This window comes from Hemiscyllium ocellatum, chromosome 9 (genome assembly GCF_020745735.1).
Source record: "Hemiscyllium ocellatum isolate sHemOce1 chromosome 9, sHemOce1.pat.X.cur, whole genome shotgun sequence".
Lineage (NCBI taxonomy): Eukaryota > Metazoa > Chordata > Chondrichthyes > Orectolobiformes > Hemiscylliidae > Hemiscyllium > Hemiscyllium ocellatum.
In genome coordinates, this window is record NC_083409.1 from 77070540 (window position 1) to 77088607 (window position 18068).

General features: G+C 42.8%; 1 protein-coding gene across 2 annotated transcripts in view; it reads left to right on the top strand.

Annotated features, from left to right (window-relative positions):
• gpbp1l1 (GC-rich promoter binding protein 1-like 1) overlaps positions 1-18068 on the top strand; it is a 104403-nt gene that overhangs the window by 74458 nt on the left and 11877 nt on the right. For both annotated transcript variants that reach the window (XM_060829853.1, XM_060829854.1), the window contains exon 10: positions 9032-9153. In XM_060829853.1, coding sequence (XP_060685836.1) covers positions 9032-9153 — 122 coding nt within the window. The remainder of the gene's footprint in view (positions 1-9031; positions 9154-18068) is intronic.

Here is an 18068-nt window from a genome sequence, read left to right on the forward strand (position 1 = left end):
GGTACCAACAATATAGGTAGAAAGAGGGATAGGGATGTAAGACAGGACTTCCAGGGGCTAGGGTGGAAACTCAGAGTGAGAATAATCAGAGTTGTTCTCTCTGGTTTGTTACCTGTGCCACGTGGTAGCACGGCGAAGAACAAGAAGGGAGATCAACTGAATATGTGGCGGCAGGGTTGGTGCAGGAGGGAGGGTTTCAGGTATATGGATAGTTGGGGCTCATTCTGAGTAAAATAGAACCTCTGCAAACAGGACGGTCTTCACTTGAACCAGAGGCGACTATTATCCTGGATGGGAAATTTGTTAGTACTATTCGCGTGGGTTTAAACTAGCTCAGCCGGGGGTGGGAACCTGTGGTGTAGTTCCAGTGCACAGGAGGATGAGAGTAGGGAGGACATGGACAGGATTTCACGGTCACAGGCATGTGCTGGCAGACAGCAAGCTGGTTTGAAGTGTGTCTACTTCAACTCCAGGAGTATCCGGAATAAGCTAGGTGAGCTTGCAGGAAGGATAGGTACCTCGGACTTCAATGTTGTGGTGATGTTGGGCTGAAGGGTCTGATTCCATACTGTAGGAATCTAATAAGTTGATGAAGAGTTACAGATTAGCTTGGAAGGATTCAAAGAGAGAGTTAAGAGGAGCAAGGAGGGGACATGAATACTTTTTAGCAGGTAGAATAAAGGAGAACCCTAAAGCCTTCTATAGGTATTTGAGGAATAAAAGGATGACTTGGGTAGGAATAAGGCCAGGTAAAAACAAGGACTGTAGTTGCTGGAAACCAGAGTCTAGAGTAGAGTTGTGCTGGAAAAGCACAGCAGGTCAGGCAGCATCCAAAGAGCAGGAAAATCGACGTTTTGGGCAAAAGCCCTTCATCAGGAATAGAGGCAGGGTACCTGCAGAGTGGAGAGGTAAATGAGAGGGGGGTGGGAGTGGGGAGAAAGTAGCATAGAGTACAAGAGGTGAATGGGGGTGGGGATGGAGGTTATAAATCAGAGAGGAGGGTGGAGTGGATAGGTGGAAAGGAAGATAGGCAGGTAGTTGAGATCATGGGGACGGTGCTGAGCTGGAAGGTTGAAACTGGGGTGAGGTGGGGGAAGGGGAAATGAGGAAACTGGTGAAGTCCACATCGATGCCCTGTGGTTGAAGTGTTCCGAGGCAGACGATGAGGCGTTCTTCCTCCAGGGTGGTGAGGGAGCGGGGGTGGAGGAGGCCCAGGACCTGCATGTCCTCGACAGAGTGGGAGGGGGAGTTGAAATGTTGGGCCACAGGGCGATGGGGTTCATTGGTACGGCTGTCCTGGAGATGTTTCCTAAAGCGCTCTGCTAGTATACGTTCAGCCTCAATGTAGAGGAGACCACATCGGGAGCAACAGATCCAATAACTGATATTGGTGAATGTGCAGCTAAAACTTTGATGGATGTGGAAGGCTTCTTTTGGGGCCTTGGATGGAAGTGAGGGAGGAGGTGTGGGCGCAGGTTTTGCAATTCCTGCGGTGGCAGGGGAGGGTGCCAGGAAGGGAGGGTGGGTTATTTGAAGGCGTGGACCTGACCAGGTAGTCACGGAGGGAACGGCCTTAGCGGAAATGGGTGGGGAGGGAAATCTATCCCTGATGGTGGGATCCGTTTGGATGTGATGGAAATGTCATTGGATGATGTGGTTGATAGGGTGGAAGGTGACCACCAGGGGGGTTTCTGTCCTTTGAGCGGTTGGAGGGGTGGGGTCTGAGGGCGGAGGTGCGGGATGTGGATGAAATGCGTTGGAGGTCATCTTTAAACACGTGGGAAGGGAAATTGTGGTCTCTAAAGAAGGAGGCTATCTGGTGTGTTCTGTGGTGGAACTGGTCTTCCTGGAAGCAGATACAGCGGAGCCGGAGGAATTGGGAATACGGGATGGCATTTTTGCAGGAGGCAGGGTGGGAAGAGGTGTAATCCAGGTAGCTGTGGGAGTCGGTGGGTTTGTAAAAAATGTCAGTGTCAAGTCGGTCGTCATTAATGGAGATGGAGAGGTCCAGGAAGGGGAGGGAGGTGTCAGAGATGGTCCAGGTGAATTTAAGATCAGCGTGGAATGTGTTGGTGAAGTTGATGAATTGCTCAACCTCCTCCCGGGAGCACGAGGTGGCACCAATGCAGTCATCATTGGAGCGGAGGAAAAGGTGGGGGAGTGGTGCCGGTGTAACTACAGAAGATGGACTGTTCTACATAGCCAACAAAGAGACAGGCATAGCTGGGGTCCATAAAGGTGCCCATGGCTACCCCTTTGGTCTGGAGGAAGTGAGAGGATTCGAAGGAGAAATTGTTAAGGGTGAGGACTAATTCAGCCAAACAAATGAGTGTGTTGGTGGAAGCATACTGTTGGGCACGTCGGGCAAGGAAGAAATGGAGGGTCTGGAGGCCCTGGCCATGGCGGATGGAGGTTTAGAGGGATTGGATGTCCATGGTGAAGATGAGGCGTTGGGGGCCGGGGAAACGGAAGTTTTGGAGGAGGTGGAGGGCATGGTGGTGTCTCGAACATATGTTGGGAGTTGTTGGCCTAGTGGGGATAGGATAGTGTTGAGGTAGGTAGAGATGAGTTCGGTGGGGCAGGAGCATGCTGAGACAATGGGTCAGCCAGGGTGGCCAGGCTTGTGGATCTTGGGAAGGAGGTAGAATCGGGCGGTGCGGGGTTCCCGGACTATCTCCCGGCTGTGGGCGGGAGATCTCCTGAGGTGATGAGGTTCTGTACGGTCTGGGAGACTTTGGTTTGGTGATAGAGGGGTGGGGTCATGGTCGAGGCGGCGGTAGAAGGAGGTGTCTTCGAGTTGGCATCTGGCTTCAGCAGTATAGAGGTCAGTGTGCCAAACTACAAGTGCACCCTCTTTATCTGCTGGTTTAATTGTGAGGTTGGGATTGGAGCAGAGGGAGTGGAGGGTTGCGTGTTGTGAGGGTGAGAGGTTGGAGTAGGGGTGGGGGGGCAGATAGGTTGAGGCGGTTAGTGTCCCGGCAGCAGTTGGAAATGAAGAGGTCGAGGGTGGATCATCAGCCAGCACTGGATGTCCAGATGGATGGAGTGTGCTGGAGGCGGACAAAGGAGTCCTCGGAAGGTGGGCGGGAGTAGTGATTGTAAAAGTGGGCTCGGAGGCGGCGGAAGAAGTGTTCAACATCATGGTGTGTATTAAATTCATTGATGCGTGGGCGGTGGGGGATAAAGATCCTTTGCTGAGGACTGATCGTTCGTCCTCAGTGAGGGGGAGGTCTGGGGAATGGTGAAAACTCGGCAGAGCTGGGAGCTGGGACCTGGTGAAGGTGTGGAGTTGGGAGTGAGGGTGGAGTCTGTGACTGGAGTGGGTATGGTGGTTGGGGGAATGAGGGTTGAGTCATGAGCAGGTGGTGTTCCCCTCAGGGTTCTGGGGGGTGGGGTTGGTGACAGTGGGATCTGAGGAATAGGGCCAGTCAACGACAGAAGTGGGAAGTTGTGTGTGGACCCTGTGGAGATCGGAAAAGTATTAAACAAATATTTCTCATCTGTTTTCATTCAGGAAAAGGAGAATGTTGTAGAGATGAAGACTAAGATACAGGCTTTTAGACTAGAAAGGATTGAGATTAGTAAGGAGGAGGTGTTACCAATTTTAGAATGTGTGAAAGTAGATAAGTCCCTGGCTGGATGGGACTTATTCGAGGATTCTCTGGGAAGTGAGGGAGGAGGTGTTGGAGCCTTTGGCTTTGATCTTTAAGTCGTCATTGTCTACAGGTTTAGTACCAGAGGACTGGAGGATTGCAAATGTTGTGCCCTTGTTCGGGTAATTATAGACCAGTGAGCCTTGTGTCTGTTGTAGGACAGTTTTTGAAAAGGATTATAAGAGATAGGATTTATAATCATCTAGCAAGCAATTTGTTTGGAGATGGTCAACATGGTTTCGTCAAGGGCATGTCATGTCTCACAAACCTCATTGAGTTTTTTGAAGGTGACCAAGCCTATGGATGAGGGTAGGGCAGTTGATGTGATGTACATGGACTTCAGCAAAGTCTTTGATAAGGTTCCACATGGTAGGCTATTGGAGAAAATGTGGAGGCATAGGATTGAGGGTGATTTTAGCAGTCTGGATTAGAAACTGGCTTTTTGTAAGAAGGCACTGAGTAGTGGTTGATGGAAAAGATTCAGCCTGGAGTCCAGTTACTAGTGGTGTGCCACAAGGATCTCTTTTGGGACTACTGGGGTTTGTCATTTTTATAAATTACTTGGATGCAGGCATAGCTGGATGGGCTAGTAAGTTTGTAGATGACACTAAAGTCGGTGGAGTAGTAGATAGTGTGGAAGAATGTTGCATTGGGACTTGGATAAACTGCAGAACTAGGCTGAAAGGTGGCAAACGGAGTTCAATGCAGCTAAATCTGAGGTGATTCATTTTGGGAATAATAACAGGAAGGCAGACTACTGGGTCAATGGAAAGATTCTTGGTAGCGTGGATGTGCAGAGAGATCTTTATGTCCATGTACATATGTCCCTGAAAATTGCCACCCAGTTGACAGTTGATAGTGCTGTGAAGAAGGCAGAAGGTGTGTGAGGTTTTATTGGTGGAGGGATAGTGTTTTGATACCGTGATTTCATGCTGTAACTGTACAAAATGCTCGTTTGGCCTCACTTGGAATATTGTGTACAGTTCTGGTCACCCCATTATAGGAAGGATATGGAAGCATTGGAAGAGTTGCATAGGACATTTACCAGGATGTTGCCTGGTCTGGAGGAAAGACTGAAGGAACTTGGGTCTGTTCTCATTGGAGAGAAGGCAGCTAAGAGGGTGTTTAATGGAGACATACAAGATGATCAGAGGATTAGATAGGGTGGATAGTGAGTTTTTTTCCGAGGATGATGATGTCTGCTTGTACAGGGAAACATAGCTGCAAATTGAGGGGTGATAGATTTAAGACAGATGTCAGAGGCAGGTGCAGGTTTTATTACTGCCTGTGGCTTTCCAATTACCTGATATGCAAGACATGTCTGGCAAAATTCAACTACATTCTTGTGCAGTCCAGGCCAATAAAAATGTTTTTGTATTTTAGTTTTTGTTTTTCTCGCTCCTCAATGACCACCTACTAGTGGCACATGCAGCACTCTCAACCACCTCCTTTCTATTACCCACTGGCAAAAAGACTTGATGAACTTCTGCCCATTTCTCATCTACCTGAATATGTGATGGTCTCCATTTCTTCATTAATACATTATTTTTAAGATAATAACATTCAAGGATACATTCTGATTATTTTTCTGCGCATGCCTTTTGATACAATTGTTTTAAATTTTCATGTTTCTGCTGTAATCAGTTAATGCATCTGAGCTAAAGATGTCTGCTGCATCATCTATCTGCTCCTGGTTTGTGTCCACCATTTGATCAAACAAGGTCTCTACTGATTCCACTTCAATTTTCTAATCTGTACTCTTTGACCTCTCCTGTTTCAACTGGTGACTTTGTGGCATTGTTACCACAACGGTCCGGAAAAATCCCAGGATACGTGTCCTGCAATTGTTCAGTTGCCTGAGTTTCCACTGGCTTTTCAACCACAGTAGGCAGCACTCCTACATGTGAACCAGCTATATCATTAGCAAGGGCAAATTATATTCCTGGAGCTGAGAGTTTGTCCAGTACTCCTACCATGACTTCTCCACTCTTCTCTGGATACTCGAACCTCACTTTACATAATTGACCATTTTTGTCTCACTGTGAATTCCCATTACTAGCACCTTTTCTGGCAGTAGTTCTTCAGAATCACAGACTGAGAGGATCCTGTGTCTCTTCAATATAACAACCTCTTTACCTGCTGCTCCTGGCTTATGCGAATAAACTTTATCTTTGCATGTATATGGTTTAAGAAGATCTTGATCAATCTCCAATCAGCATGTACGTTCTGGTGCAGTTTTCTAGCTTCCACTGTGCTTTCTGTTACCACTCCAACAAAATTCACTGGCTTATCCTGTTTTCCTACATCTGGTGTCACAGTGCTTTTCTTAACCCACCAACACTGATTTCATGTGACCTACTTTGCAGTGAAAACACTGGAGCTTTTTAACTTTTCTTTCCCTTTCAAGGGGTTCCTTTTTACTCTATAGTAAGTTATCCTTATGATCTTCTCTGAGATCTATCTTTCCCTTTCCACGTGAGGATTTCTCTTTCTCCAATTTCTATCCCTGCCGAATTGAAATTGGGTTTGGAAGCCAAACTTTGATTTATGGACCAATTCATAATCATCAGCTGTTTCAGCAGCTAATCTTGCCATTTGAACTCTCTGCTCTTCCATATAAGTTCTCACTACTTCAGAAAGTGAATTTTTGAACGCGAGAAATTGGCACTTCGACAGAAGTTCAGGCTGTCTCTTCCTCTCTCTTCTGCTTTTAATTGTAATTCCTTATGTTTTGCCTCTAATTCAAGCTGCTTAATTTCAATTGAATTTTAGTCATCTCAAGATTCTGATTGCCTTTCCAGCAAATTAAAATGCTGAGCTATTGCTTTAATTCTATCTCGTTTCCTCACGGAAAGAAGCAGCTCCAACTCCAGCTTGTCTGTTAATTGCACAGCTTGGCCTTAATTACCTTTTTGTAAAACCCCCAAGGTCACCTCTTCCACCCCCAGAAAACTCTTGATGACAGAAAGAGCCATTGCTATTTCCGAGCACTGTTTAAATCACCCGAATTCAACACCTGGAACAAAAGATACTTACCACCTACCACTCACTCCCTTCAAGTCCAGCAATCTGAATCCCCGTTTGGAACTACAGAACAGATCCCACAAAGGGCCCCCAATCTGTTGTGGACCAGACCAAACCCCCTCACAACATTTCAGGAAAGTAGCCCGAACCATAACTTTGCTCGTTGTTTTAAGTAGGTGTAACACGGATATTCAAGGAGGGATGCAGCTGGTCATACCACTTAGTTTTAACTAAAATAGAATTTATTTACAAGATTACTGTATGAAACACAAACAAAAGAGAACAGACTACAGAATAACTTAACCTATTCAAAAACCCAACAGATCATCTCAACTTAATGATACTGCTCCAAATACTTCAACAAATCCCATAAACACCCCTTAGCACAAAAAGTAAAGTCAAACACAGGGTCTTATAGAGGAGATGTCAGAGAGATCGTACCAGCATGGACCTGCTTCTTTGGGTCCAGTAGCTTCAAAACTCTACTGCTTAAAATGCCCAAACCAGAGAAAAGCTGATCTGAGAGAACTGACCACTCCCTTTTCATTGTACATGTGTTTTTTTTCTACTTAAAAGCCTTTTGTCTGAGGCAGTATCTGTTAGCTATAATCAAATTAACACTTAAACCTGTTAAATCCAGACTTTTCAGAGTCTGTCTTTTACAACCTCTCTGGAGGAAAAAAAACCAAGGACACCATAACCTTAAAGGAGCAGCATTGTCACAAATAGGCAACAGGTCAAGCAATTTCCTTCTGTTAGCAGTGCAATAGGGATTTTGTTAATACGTTGTGTAGTTGGTTGGAAAATATTGGTGATTCCCCCAAGTGACAGTCTGAAATCACCCAGCTAAAGTAAATGGTTATTATGGGTTTTAATCAAGTACTGCTTCCAGGAAAATTATGCATTTTTGCCCACTTATCTTTCAGTTGCCAAGCCAAACTGAGGGCCTCATCATATTTCTCACCATCTTGTTTGGAAAACAAAGGCATTGGGAAATCCCTGATGTGAAATTGGATGAAAATTATAAATTCATTCGAGACATTGCCATGCTTATTTCTTCCTTACTTGTATGTGCCTGCCAGTAATGGCACTAGATAATCTCAGGGGATTTCAGAAAATAATGAAGGCACAACAATGTTTCTAGATTATGACTTTTTTAATGACTTGGAAATTACATTCACAGGTCACTGTGGAGGGAGCAGCAGTTGAAATGATCTTGAGTTGCTACAGTGCAGCCTAGAGGGAGAGAAAGAGAGAGTATGTATGATGTATACATGCGAAGTGTGGCCAGTAAACCCAATCCAGGAACATGAATTGAATGTAGATCCCTCCCTTGGATGGTTTTGTGTGATGTACAAGTTATGTGGTTGTACCCATGCAAGAAGCAGTGAACATTCCATTGCAGTCGTTATTACAACTGTATATTCTTGAGGGGTCAAGAAGTGATCATTTTTATACATTGCTTTCGTTAGTATTGATGGTATTAATTCTTGATGAGCTTTGCATTTCTTATTGGAAGTATGCCACTTCATGATTGATCAAGAAGCTTCAAGAAATGCATTTTCCTATTTTAAGATCAGTTATTGATCACCCTGCTATTTGGGGGCGTCCTGGCATACCGATCTTCCCCTGAAAGATTCAAACTCATATTTATCACTTGTCTAGAAAGTGGCAACTCTTTCGCTAACTATAGGAAATCCTGATGATGCCAGGTTAATGTCAAGGTACTTCTTTGTGGCAGTTTTGTAACGACAAATAAAAATATTCCAAAGTAGGGTCATTGGACTCAAAGAGTTAACTCTGTATCCATAGATGCTCCCAAATCTGCTGAGTTTCTCTAGAAATTTGTCTTTTTGTAGCAGTTTACACAGTATCAAATCTAGGCTGCTTCTTTTGTTCCAACTTTTGATAAAAAAAACAACACCCCAAGGCCTCGCAAGCTGTTTACGAGCAGTTTAGTGGTTCTGGTAGATTGTTCAGCACCACCTTTCTTTTTAGAAAAAAGCAGGACAAAATCTACTAAAGCCACAGCATAGTCACATTAAAGCATGTAATTGAAACACATCCCTATTATGCTATGAATTAATACTATTTCACCTTAGTATGAATTATAGTCTGGCTCATTTGTTGGAACCTTTTGTACGCAATGTCTGGTTAATGACTGATTTGTTCCCTTATACATTTACTAGTTCTCATTTTAAACCATGTATTTTTTCCATCCTTCAATATTCTGGAAAATGAGTTGGAATTGAAGTGTCATCATTTCAGAATCTTTTTCCAAAGATTATGCTGTCCACTTTCTACTTGTATTGTTTGTCCATTTATTTATTTAATTGAATTGCTTTTTTCTATAGGACTGTGTGCGTAATATTCCAGAAACAAATGAAAATGGGAAAGCAAATGGTCATCAGCATAGTCTCTCATTCTGTGGCCCAGAAAAAGATTATCTCTCCAGTTCTCTTGAAGCAGAACATAGGTATGATTATTTTATATTTTTGTGTAAGACTGTTGTGATGAATATATTTTTGATTGCTTCACCAGTTTGGATGCTACAGTTTCTAAACCTAGGTTTGGATTTAGTACAGACCCAGTAAGATGAAAATCTTTTCTGTATTGACTTTTTGAGCTCCCAGGTAAAAATGAATGTAGCAATTTTAGTTGGTGACTATAGATTCACAGAAGACAAATGTCCATAACTTCACCTTGATTAGCACAAATTATCATTTGTTTCTTACCATAAATCTGCTTGTCATCAGCAAGGTATGTATCACTCTGGTCTAAGAATGATGCTGTTTTTACATTATGTTGAGTTTGTTCAGTCAACAACTTACATTTCTATGCTACTCATCATGTATGCAAGTATGTTACTAGTTAGTTCACTGCAGTGACGAGCTGCATTAGCATCATTTGTTTAATACAACAGTGCAACCCAAGGCATGTCACAATTCAGGAGCAAAAACAAGCAGGAAGAGAGGAATTGGATAACAAAGTAGATTTGCAGAAGCTTTAAAGAGTGAGGAAGAAATTAAGCAATGTGAAGAAGTAAGAGTGACTGAATTGAATTGAACTCATTGTCATGTGTACCGAGGCACAGTGAAAAACTTTGTCTTGCAAGCAATACAGGCAGATCATGTAGTTCAGAAGCATAGATAGTAAATAATTGGTAAACAGCAGCAAAAACAAAAACACAGGTACAGGTGAATGTTAAGAGTTTGAGAGTCCATTCAGTATTCTAACAGCAGGGTAGAAACTGTTTCAAAACTGGCCGGTTTGTATATGTACGGACTTCTCAACCTTCCTCCTGATGGTAGAGGTTGGAGAAAAACATTGCCAGGGTGGGATGGATCTTTGTGAATGCTGGCAGCCTTTCCTTGACTGTGGGTCTGGTAGATGCATTCTATAGATGGGAGGTTGGCCTTTGTGATTGTCTGGGCTGAATTCACCACTCTCTGTAGCCGTCTCCACTCTTAAATGGTACAGTTGCCATATCAAGTGGTGATACATCCAAACAGAATGATCTCGATGGTGCATCAATAAAAGTTGACAAGGGTATTCACCATCATGTCAAATTTCCTCAGCTGCCTGTGGAAGAAGAGACGTTGGGCCTTTGTAACTAGTGCATCCACATGAAGAGTTCACAACTGGCACATTGTGAAAACTAGATCACTGAAAGATCTGACACTGATAGGTTAGTGTTTTGGAAGAATTCCATTTAGGGTCCATTGCTAAACATATTTTGGGCTAGTATTTGTTCCCAATGCAGAAAATAGGTTACTATCATGCAAATCCGTCTACTTATTTGCACCTCTGAAATCACCCCATTAGCGTACAGGTCATTTTGCTATAACACAATAGGTACATTCCACTGTGACCTTGTGTTATAGAAAATTGCCAAACTTGTTTGTTTTATCCAAACATCATCCACAATTCATCAATCACGTTCTAGCCAATTCACACTGACAAAATGTGCATTGTACCAGAACAACCTGTCATGATAAAGCTCTTGGTGTACTTTCTAAATGTTGGAAGCACAAATGATCTTTACTGAATCTTGAGGTTAATGTAACTAATAAATGGGTGATCCACTATGAAGTATGGACAGACTGATTTCAGCACAATTAAAAATAGCCTGCTACCAGAAAGTGTCATAGAGATGTACAGCATAGAACCAGACCCTTCGGTCCAATCCGCCCATGCCGACTAGGTATCCCAACCCAATCTAGACCCACCTGCCAGCACTTGGCCCATATCCCTCCAAAGCCTTCCTATTCATATTTCCATCCAGATGCCTTTTAAATGTTGCAATTGTACCAGTCTCCACCAGCTCATTCCATACATGTACCACCTTTTGTGTGAAAAAGTTGCCCCATCGGTCTCTTTTTTTATCTTTCCTCTCTCACCTTAAACCTATGCCCTTAGTTCTGGACTCCCCGACCCGAGGGAAAAGACTTTGTCTATTTATCCTATCCATACCCCTCATAATTTTGTAAACCTCTATAAGGTCACTCTCCGCCTCCGACACTCCAGAGAAAACAGCCCCAGCCTGTTCAACCTCTCCCTATAGCTCAAATCCTCCAACTCTGGTAGCATCCTTGTGAATCTTTTCTGAACCCTTTCAAGTTCACATCTTTCCGATAGGAAGGAGACCAGAATCGCATGCAATATTCCAACAGTGGCCTAACCAATGTCCTGTATGGCTGCAACATTCCCTCCCAACTCCTGTACTCAATACTCTGACCAATAAAGGAAAACATACTAAACACCTTCACTATCATATCTACCTGTGACTCCCCTTTCAAGGAGCTATGAACCTGCACTCCAAGGTCTCTTTGTTCAGCAACACTTCCTAGGACATTATCATTAAGTGTATAAGTCCTGCTAAGATTTGCTTTCCCAAAGTGCAGCACCTTGCATTTATCTGAATTAAACTCCATCTGCCACTTCTCAGCCCATTGGCCCATCTGGTCAAGATCCTGTTGTAATCTAAGGTAACCTTCTTTGCTGGCCACTACACCTGTAATTTTGGTGTCATCTGCAAACTTACTAACTGTAACTCTTATGCTCACATCTAAATCAATTATGTAAAAAGTAGAGGACCCAGCACCAATCCTTGTGGCACTCCACTGGTCACAGGCCTCCAGTCTGAAAAACAACCCTCCACCACCACCATCTGTCTTCTTCCTTTGAGCCAGTTCTGTATCCAAATGGCTATTCTCTCTGTATTCCGTGAGATCTAACCTTGCTAAACAGTTTCCCATGGGGAACCTTGTCGGATGCCTTACTGAAGCCCAGATAGATCACATCTACTGCTCTGCCCTCATCAATCTTCTTTGTTACTTTTTCAAAAAATTCAATCAAGTTTGTGAGATATGATTTCCCATGCACAAAGCCATGTTAACTATCCCGAATCAGTCCTTGCCTTTCCAAATACATGTACATCCTGTCCCTCAGGATTCCCTCCAACAACGTGCCCACCTCCGAGGTCAGGCTCACTGGTCTATAGTTCCCTGGCTTGTCCTTACCACCCTTCTTAAACAGTAGCACCGTGTTTGCCAAACTCCAGTCTTCTGGCACTTCACCTGTGACTATCAATGATACAAATATCTCAGCAAGAGGCCCAGCAATCATTTCTCTAGCTTCCCACAGAGTTCTAGGGTACACCTGATCAGGTCCTGGGGATTTATCCACCTTTATAGCTTCAAGACATTGAGCACTTCCTCCTTTGTAATATGGACATTTTGCAAGGTGTCACCATCTGTTTCCCTACATTCCATATCTTCCATATCCTTTTCCACAGTAAATAATGATGCAAACTATTCATTTAGTATCTCCCCCATTTTCTGTGGCTCCACACAATGGCCAACTTGGTGATCATTGAGGGGTCCTATTCTCTCCCTAGTTACCCTTTTGTCCTTAATATATTTGTAAAAACCCTTTGAATTCTATTTGCCAAAGCTATCTCATGTCCCCTTTTTGCCCTCCTGATTTCCCTCTGAAGTATACTCCTACTGCCTTTATACGTTCTAAGGATTCACACGATCTATCCTGTCTATACCTTGCATATGCTTTCTTTTTTTTCTTAACCAAACCCTCAATTTCTTTAGTCATCCAGCATTCCCTATACCTACCAGCCTTTCCTTTCACCCTAACAGGAATATACTTTCTCTGGATTCTTATTATCTCATTTCTGAAGGCTTCCCATTTTCCAGCCGTCCCTTCACCTGCGAACATTTGCCCCCAATCAGCTTTCGAAAGTTCTTGTCAAAATTGGCCTTTCTCCAATTTAGAACTTCAACTTTTAGATCTGGTCTATCCTTTTCCATCACTATTTTAAATCTAATGGAATTATGGTTGCTTGCCCCAAAGGACAACCCCACTGACATCTCAGTCACCTGTCTTGCCTTATTTCCCAAAAGTAGGTCAAGTTTTGCACCTTTTCTAGTAGGTACATCCAAATACTGAATCAGAAATTTTTCTTGTACGCACTTAACAAATTCCTCTCCATCTAAGCCCTTAAAACTATGGCAGTCCCAGCATATGTTTGGAAAGTTAAAATCCCCTAACATAACCACCCTATTATTCTTACAGATAGCTGAGATCTCCTTACAAGTTTGTTTCTCAATTTCCCTCTGAGTATTAGGGGGTCTACAATACAATCCCAATAAGGCAATCATCCCTCTCTTATTTCTCAGTTCCACCCAAATATTTCCAGGAATATCTTCCCTCAGCACAGCTCTGATGTTAATCCTTATCAAAAACGCCACTCCCCCTCCTCTCTTGCCTCCCTTTCTATCCTTTCTGTAGCATTTGTATCCTGGAACATTAAGCTGCCAGTCCTGCCCATCCCTGAGCCATGTTTCTGTAAGTGCTATGATATCTCAGTCCCATGTTCCTAACCATGCCCTGAGTTCATCTGCCTTCCCCATCAGGCCCCCTGCATTGAAATAAATGCAGTTTAATTTATTAGTCCTACCTTGTCTCTTGACTGTTTGACTCTCTTCTGTTCTCAATTGTATCAGTCTCAGATTGATCTCTTTCTTCACTATCTCCCTGGGTGCCACTCCCCCAACCCCTGCCCAACCTTACTAGTTTAAGTCCTCCCGAGCAGCTTGAGCAAATTTCCCTGCCAGTATATTAGTCCCCTTCCAATTTAGGTGCAGGTCACTTCTACCCCAAAAGAGATTCCAATGATCCAAAAACGTGATTACATCTCCCATACGCCAGCTCCTCAGCCGTGCATTCATCTGTTCTATCCTCCTATTCCTGCCCTCACTAGCTCGTAGCACCAGGAGTAATCCAGATATTACTACTCTCAAGGACCTCCTTTTTAAATTCCTGCCAAATTCTCTGTAATCACCCTTCAGAATCTCAATCTTTTCCCTTTCTATGTTGTTGGTTCCAATGTGGACAGTGACCTCTTGCTGGCCTTCTGCACCCTCTCTGAGACATCCTTGCTCCTGGCACCAGGGAAGCAACACACCATTCTGATTTTTCTCTGTTGGCCACAGAAACGTCTGTCTGTCCCTCGGACTAGAGAATTCCCTAACACAATTGATCTCTTGGAACCCAACATACCCCTCGTTGCATTAGAGCCAGATTCAATGCCAAAAACTTGGCTGATCGTGCTACTTTCCCCTGAGAATCCATCACCCATCACTTCCATCACTTTCCAAAACAGCATACTTGTTTGAAATGAGTATAGCCACAGAACACACCTGCACTAGCTGCATACCTGTCTTATCTTTCCTGGAGTTAACCCATCTATGTGACTGTATCTGAGACTTTTCCCCCCTTCCTATAAGTGCCATCCATCACATACTGTTGCTTTTGCAAATTCCTCATTGCTTCTAACTGTCTCTCCAACTGATCCATTTGATCTGATAAGATTCGCAACCAGTCCACAGTAATACTTAAACTCTCTTTAAACTCCCACATCTGACAAGAAGCACATATTACTCTACTAAAGTCCATTTTTGCTCCTTCACAATCTACAGACGCAGAAAATAACACCGTCTTGTTCCTCTACAAAACACTGCCCCAGGTTAGATTAATAGTTACGGCTTATATTTTAAGTTTAATCAAGAGACATATCTCAAAAAACTTATCAAGAAAGAACCCACTCTACTCACTACTGCAGACTTCTGGAGGCCCTTGAAACAATTAACTTATCTGATTCTTTGTTGTGAACGTGACCCAAGCAGATCAGTTGTGAATTTCACTGTTTGTCAATTTTCCCAGACACACTCCAATGTCCAGCGATACATGAATTCAAACAGCAGAGGCAGTACTGGACAGGTTCGCTCTGGTGTTAGTTTCTCTGTCTCTCTCTCTCTCTGTCTCTCTGTCTGTCTCTCTCTCTGTCTGACTGTCTGCCTGTCTCTCTCTCGGTCAGTCTGTCTGTCTGTCTCTGTGTGTGTGTGTGTGTCTCTCTCTCTCTCTCTCTCTCTCTCTATCTGTCCTGCACTGGCCTCACCATGTGCTTCCTTTGTCTGTGCTTCTCCCTTTTTAAAACCACTGTTGTTTTGACTTTTTTTTCCAAAGTTCCCAAACATTGCAACAGCACATAAAACAGTAATTGCTGCCCTGGTATTCGAGGACATCACCTCCAGCATCTAAAATACCTCAAAAAAGGAGCAGCTGCTACAGCCAGAAATTTTTCCTGTCCTCCATCTTGGTTGAAGTATTTGGAGGATAAGTCGGACAGCTCCTGAAGGAAAGCAGCTCGGTAAATGAAATGAAATACATAGGGTCTTTTAAGACATTGAGATAAAAACCGGTTCAAAATCCTGAACACATTTAGGCGTGATTTGGAGGTGTCAGTGTTTGACTAGGGTGGACAAAGTCAGAAGTCACAGGACACCTGGTTACAGTCCAACTGGTCCAACATCACGAGCTTTTGGAGCGCTGCAGCTTCAACAGATGGGGTCTTCGTCACTTCACCTGATGAAGGAGCAGCAATCCAAAAGTTGTGGTTTCAAATAAACCTGTTGGACTATAACCTAGTGTCCTGTAACCTCTGCCTTTGAACATCTTTAGTACTTAAAAGACTACTCCCATGGAATAATTTACATGCATTTCTTTGGCCTTGGTTACCTTATTCATAGCTGTGATTTAAAAACAAATTGAATAGTTGTCTACATCTGAAGATGCTGAAAATTTAAATTACCTCTGCCACATTTTAAATCTTTATTTTCTTTATCCTGTAGCATTTTTCCAGCCAAAAACATATTTGATTACTTACAGAAATGGCATATTTCTTAGCATGTCAAAGTTGCTGAGGATTATGGGCTTATTACACAGATATGGAAAAGAAAAACTGCAGTGATTTTTTTCTTCCGAGCTCAACTTTGCCTTTGTCATTTCTCCCATCATTATCAATGTGTAATTTTTAGTAGTGGTTTTTCAAGTGCTAGTTTCTTATCTCCAACATTGGAAAATGTTTCACCTGGATTATCTTAGTGTTTGGCATTTTTGCTTTTGTTTTGATTTTTATTTCGAACAATATGCAGAGCTGAACATTGCTAATTGTCAGACCTGTTGTTACAATGATCAGCTGGAAACTTTATTCAGTACTGTGTGAACAGGAGAAAAATATTGCATTTAACTCTGTTAAAAATGTGGATACTAAAGGATAGAAGGAACATGAGTTCATGTTAAAAATGGCAAATTTGTTTGGAATATCACACTATGAGAGTGGGTTTTGTCTTTAATTCAATTCCAGGAAGTTTTATGTTCATTGTTTCGGTAAAATTAATTTTAAAATGAATGGAAATTTTGGGATTATTCAGCTTCATACAAAGTTAGGGTGGAGAATTTATCTAATAGTGAAATTCTTAACACAGCACTGATCTCTAATATCAACAATTTTCTTGGACCCTGTTGCCTACCTGAAGTATGTAGTGTTTGTGTAGGCCAAGATTATCTGATTTTAATTTACATGCCTTGGTCACACTCTTAACACAAGATCTCCTGCGAATAAAATTAATTTCAGCTTTTTGCGTAGCTGCTGGCCTTGAAACTTCCTGGTTTCTGCTAGATTACAGTTAGTAGATCCCAAGAGCTAATGATCCAAAGACTCAGCACTAAAGTGTCTTCATCTACTCTTTTCAAGTTTCTATTCCACATCCATGCACCCTTTCCTATGGGAAATAGCTTTTTCCAGGAGTGGCATTTTTAAAAATCACTCCTGTATGTTCCTCTTCAATCTTGAATTTGAGAATTTTGAGTGTTCAGCTGATTTAAATTTTTTAAACAATAGGCTATTCTAGTAAAGCAGTGTGCTTTAAAAGTCATTATAAACTTGAAAAGTCACAGTTTTGAGGTTTTTAAAAACCTTCATGTGCTTTGTTAGAGCATTATAAACAAAACCTTCTTGAATTTTTTGAGGATGTAACTCTGAAGATGGACGAGGGAGATCCAGTAGATGTAATGTACCTGGACTTTCAGAAAGCTTTTGATAAAGTCCCACATAGGAGGTTAGTGAGTAAACTTAGGGTGCATGGTATTGGGGGTAAAGTACTAGATTGGATTGAAAATTGGTTGGCTGATAGGTAACAAAGGGTAGTGATAAACGGCTCCATTTCGGAATGGCAGGCAGTGACCAGTGGGGTACCGCAGGGACCGCAGCTTTTTACAATATATGTTAATGATATAGAAGATGGTATCAGCAATAACATTAGCAAATTTGCTGATGATACAAAGCTGGGTGGCAGGGTGAAATGTGATGATGTTAGGAGATTACAGGGTAACCTGGACAAGTTAGGTGAGTGGTCAGATCCATGGCAGATGCAGTTTAATGTGGATAAATGTATGGTTATTCACTTTGCTGGCAAGAACAGGAAGGCAGATTACTACATAAATGGAATTAATTTAGGTAAAGGGGCAGTACAGAGAGATCTGGGTGTTCTTGTACACCAGTCAATGAAGGCAAGCACGCAGGTACAGCAGGTAGTGAAGAAGACTAATAGCATGCTGGCCTTCATAACAAGAGGGATTGAGTATAGAAACAAAGAGGTTCTTCTGCAGCTGTACAGGGCCCTGGTGAGACCACACCTGGAGTACTGTGTGCAGTTCTGGTCTCCAGATTTGAGGAAAGACATTCCGGCTATTGAGGGAATGCAACGTAGGTTCACGAGGTCAATTCCTGGACTGGAGGGATTACCTTACTGAAGCGACTGGGCTGTTATACCCTTGAGTTTAGAAGACTGAGAGGGGATCTAATTGAGACATATAAGATTATGAAAGGATTAGACATTCTGGCAGCAGGAAACATGTTTCCGCTGATGGGTGAGTGCCAAACTTCTTTACCCAGAGAGTGGCGGCTGTGTGGAATGCTCTTCCCCAGAGGGCAGTGGAGGCCCAGTCTCTGGATTCATTTAAGAAAGAGTTGGA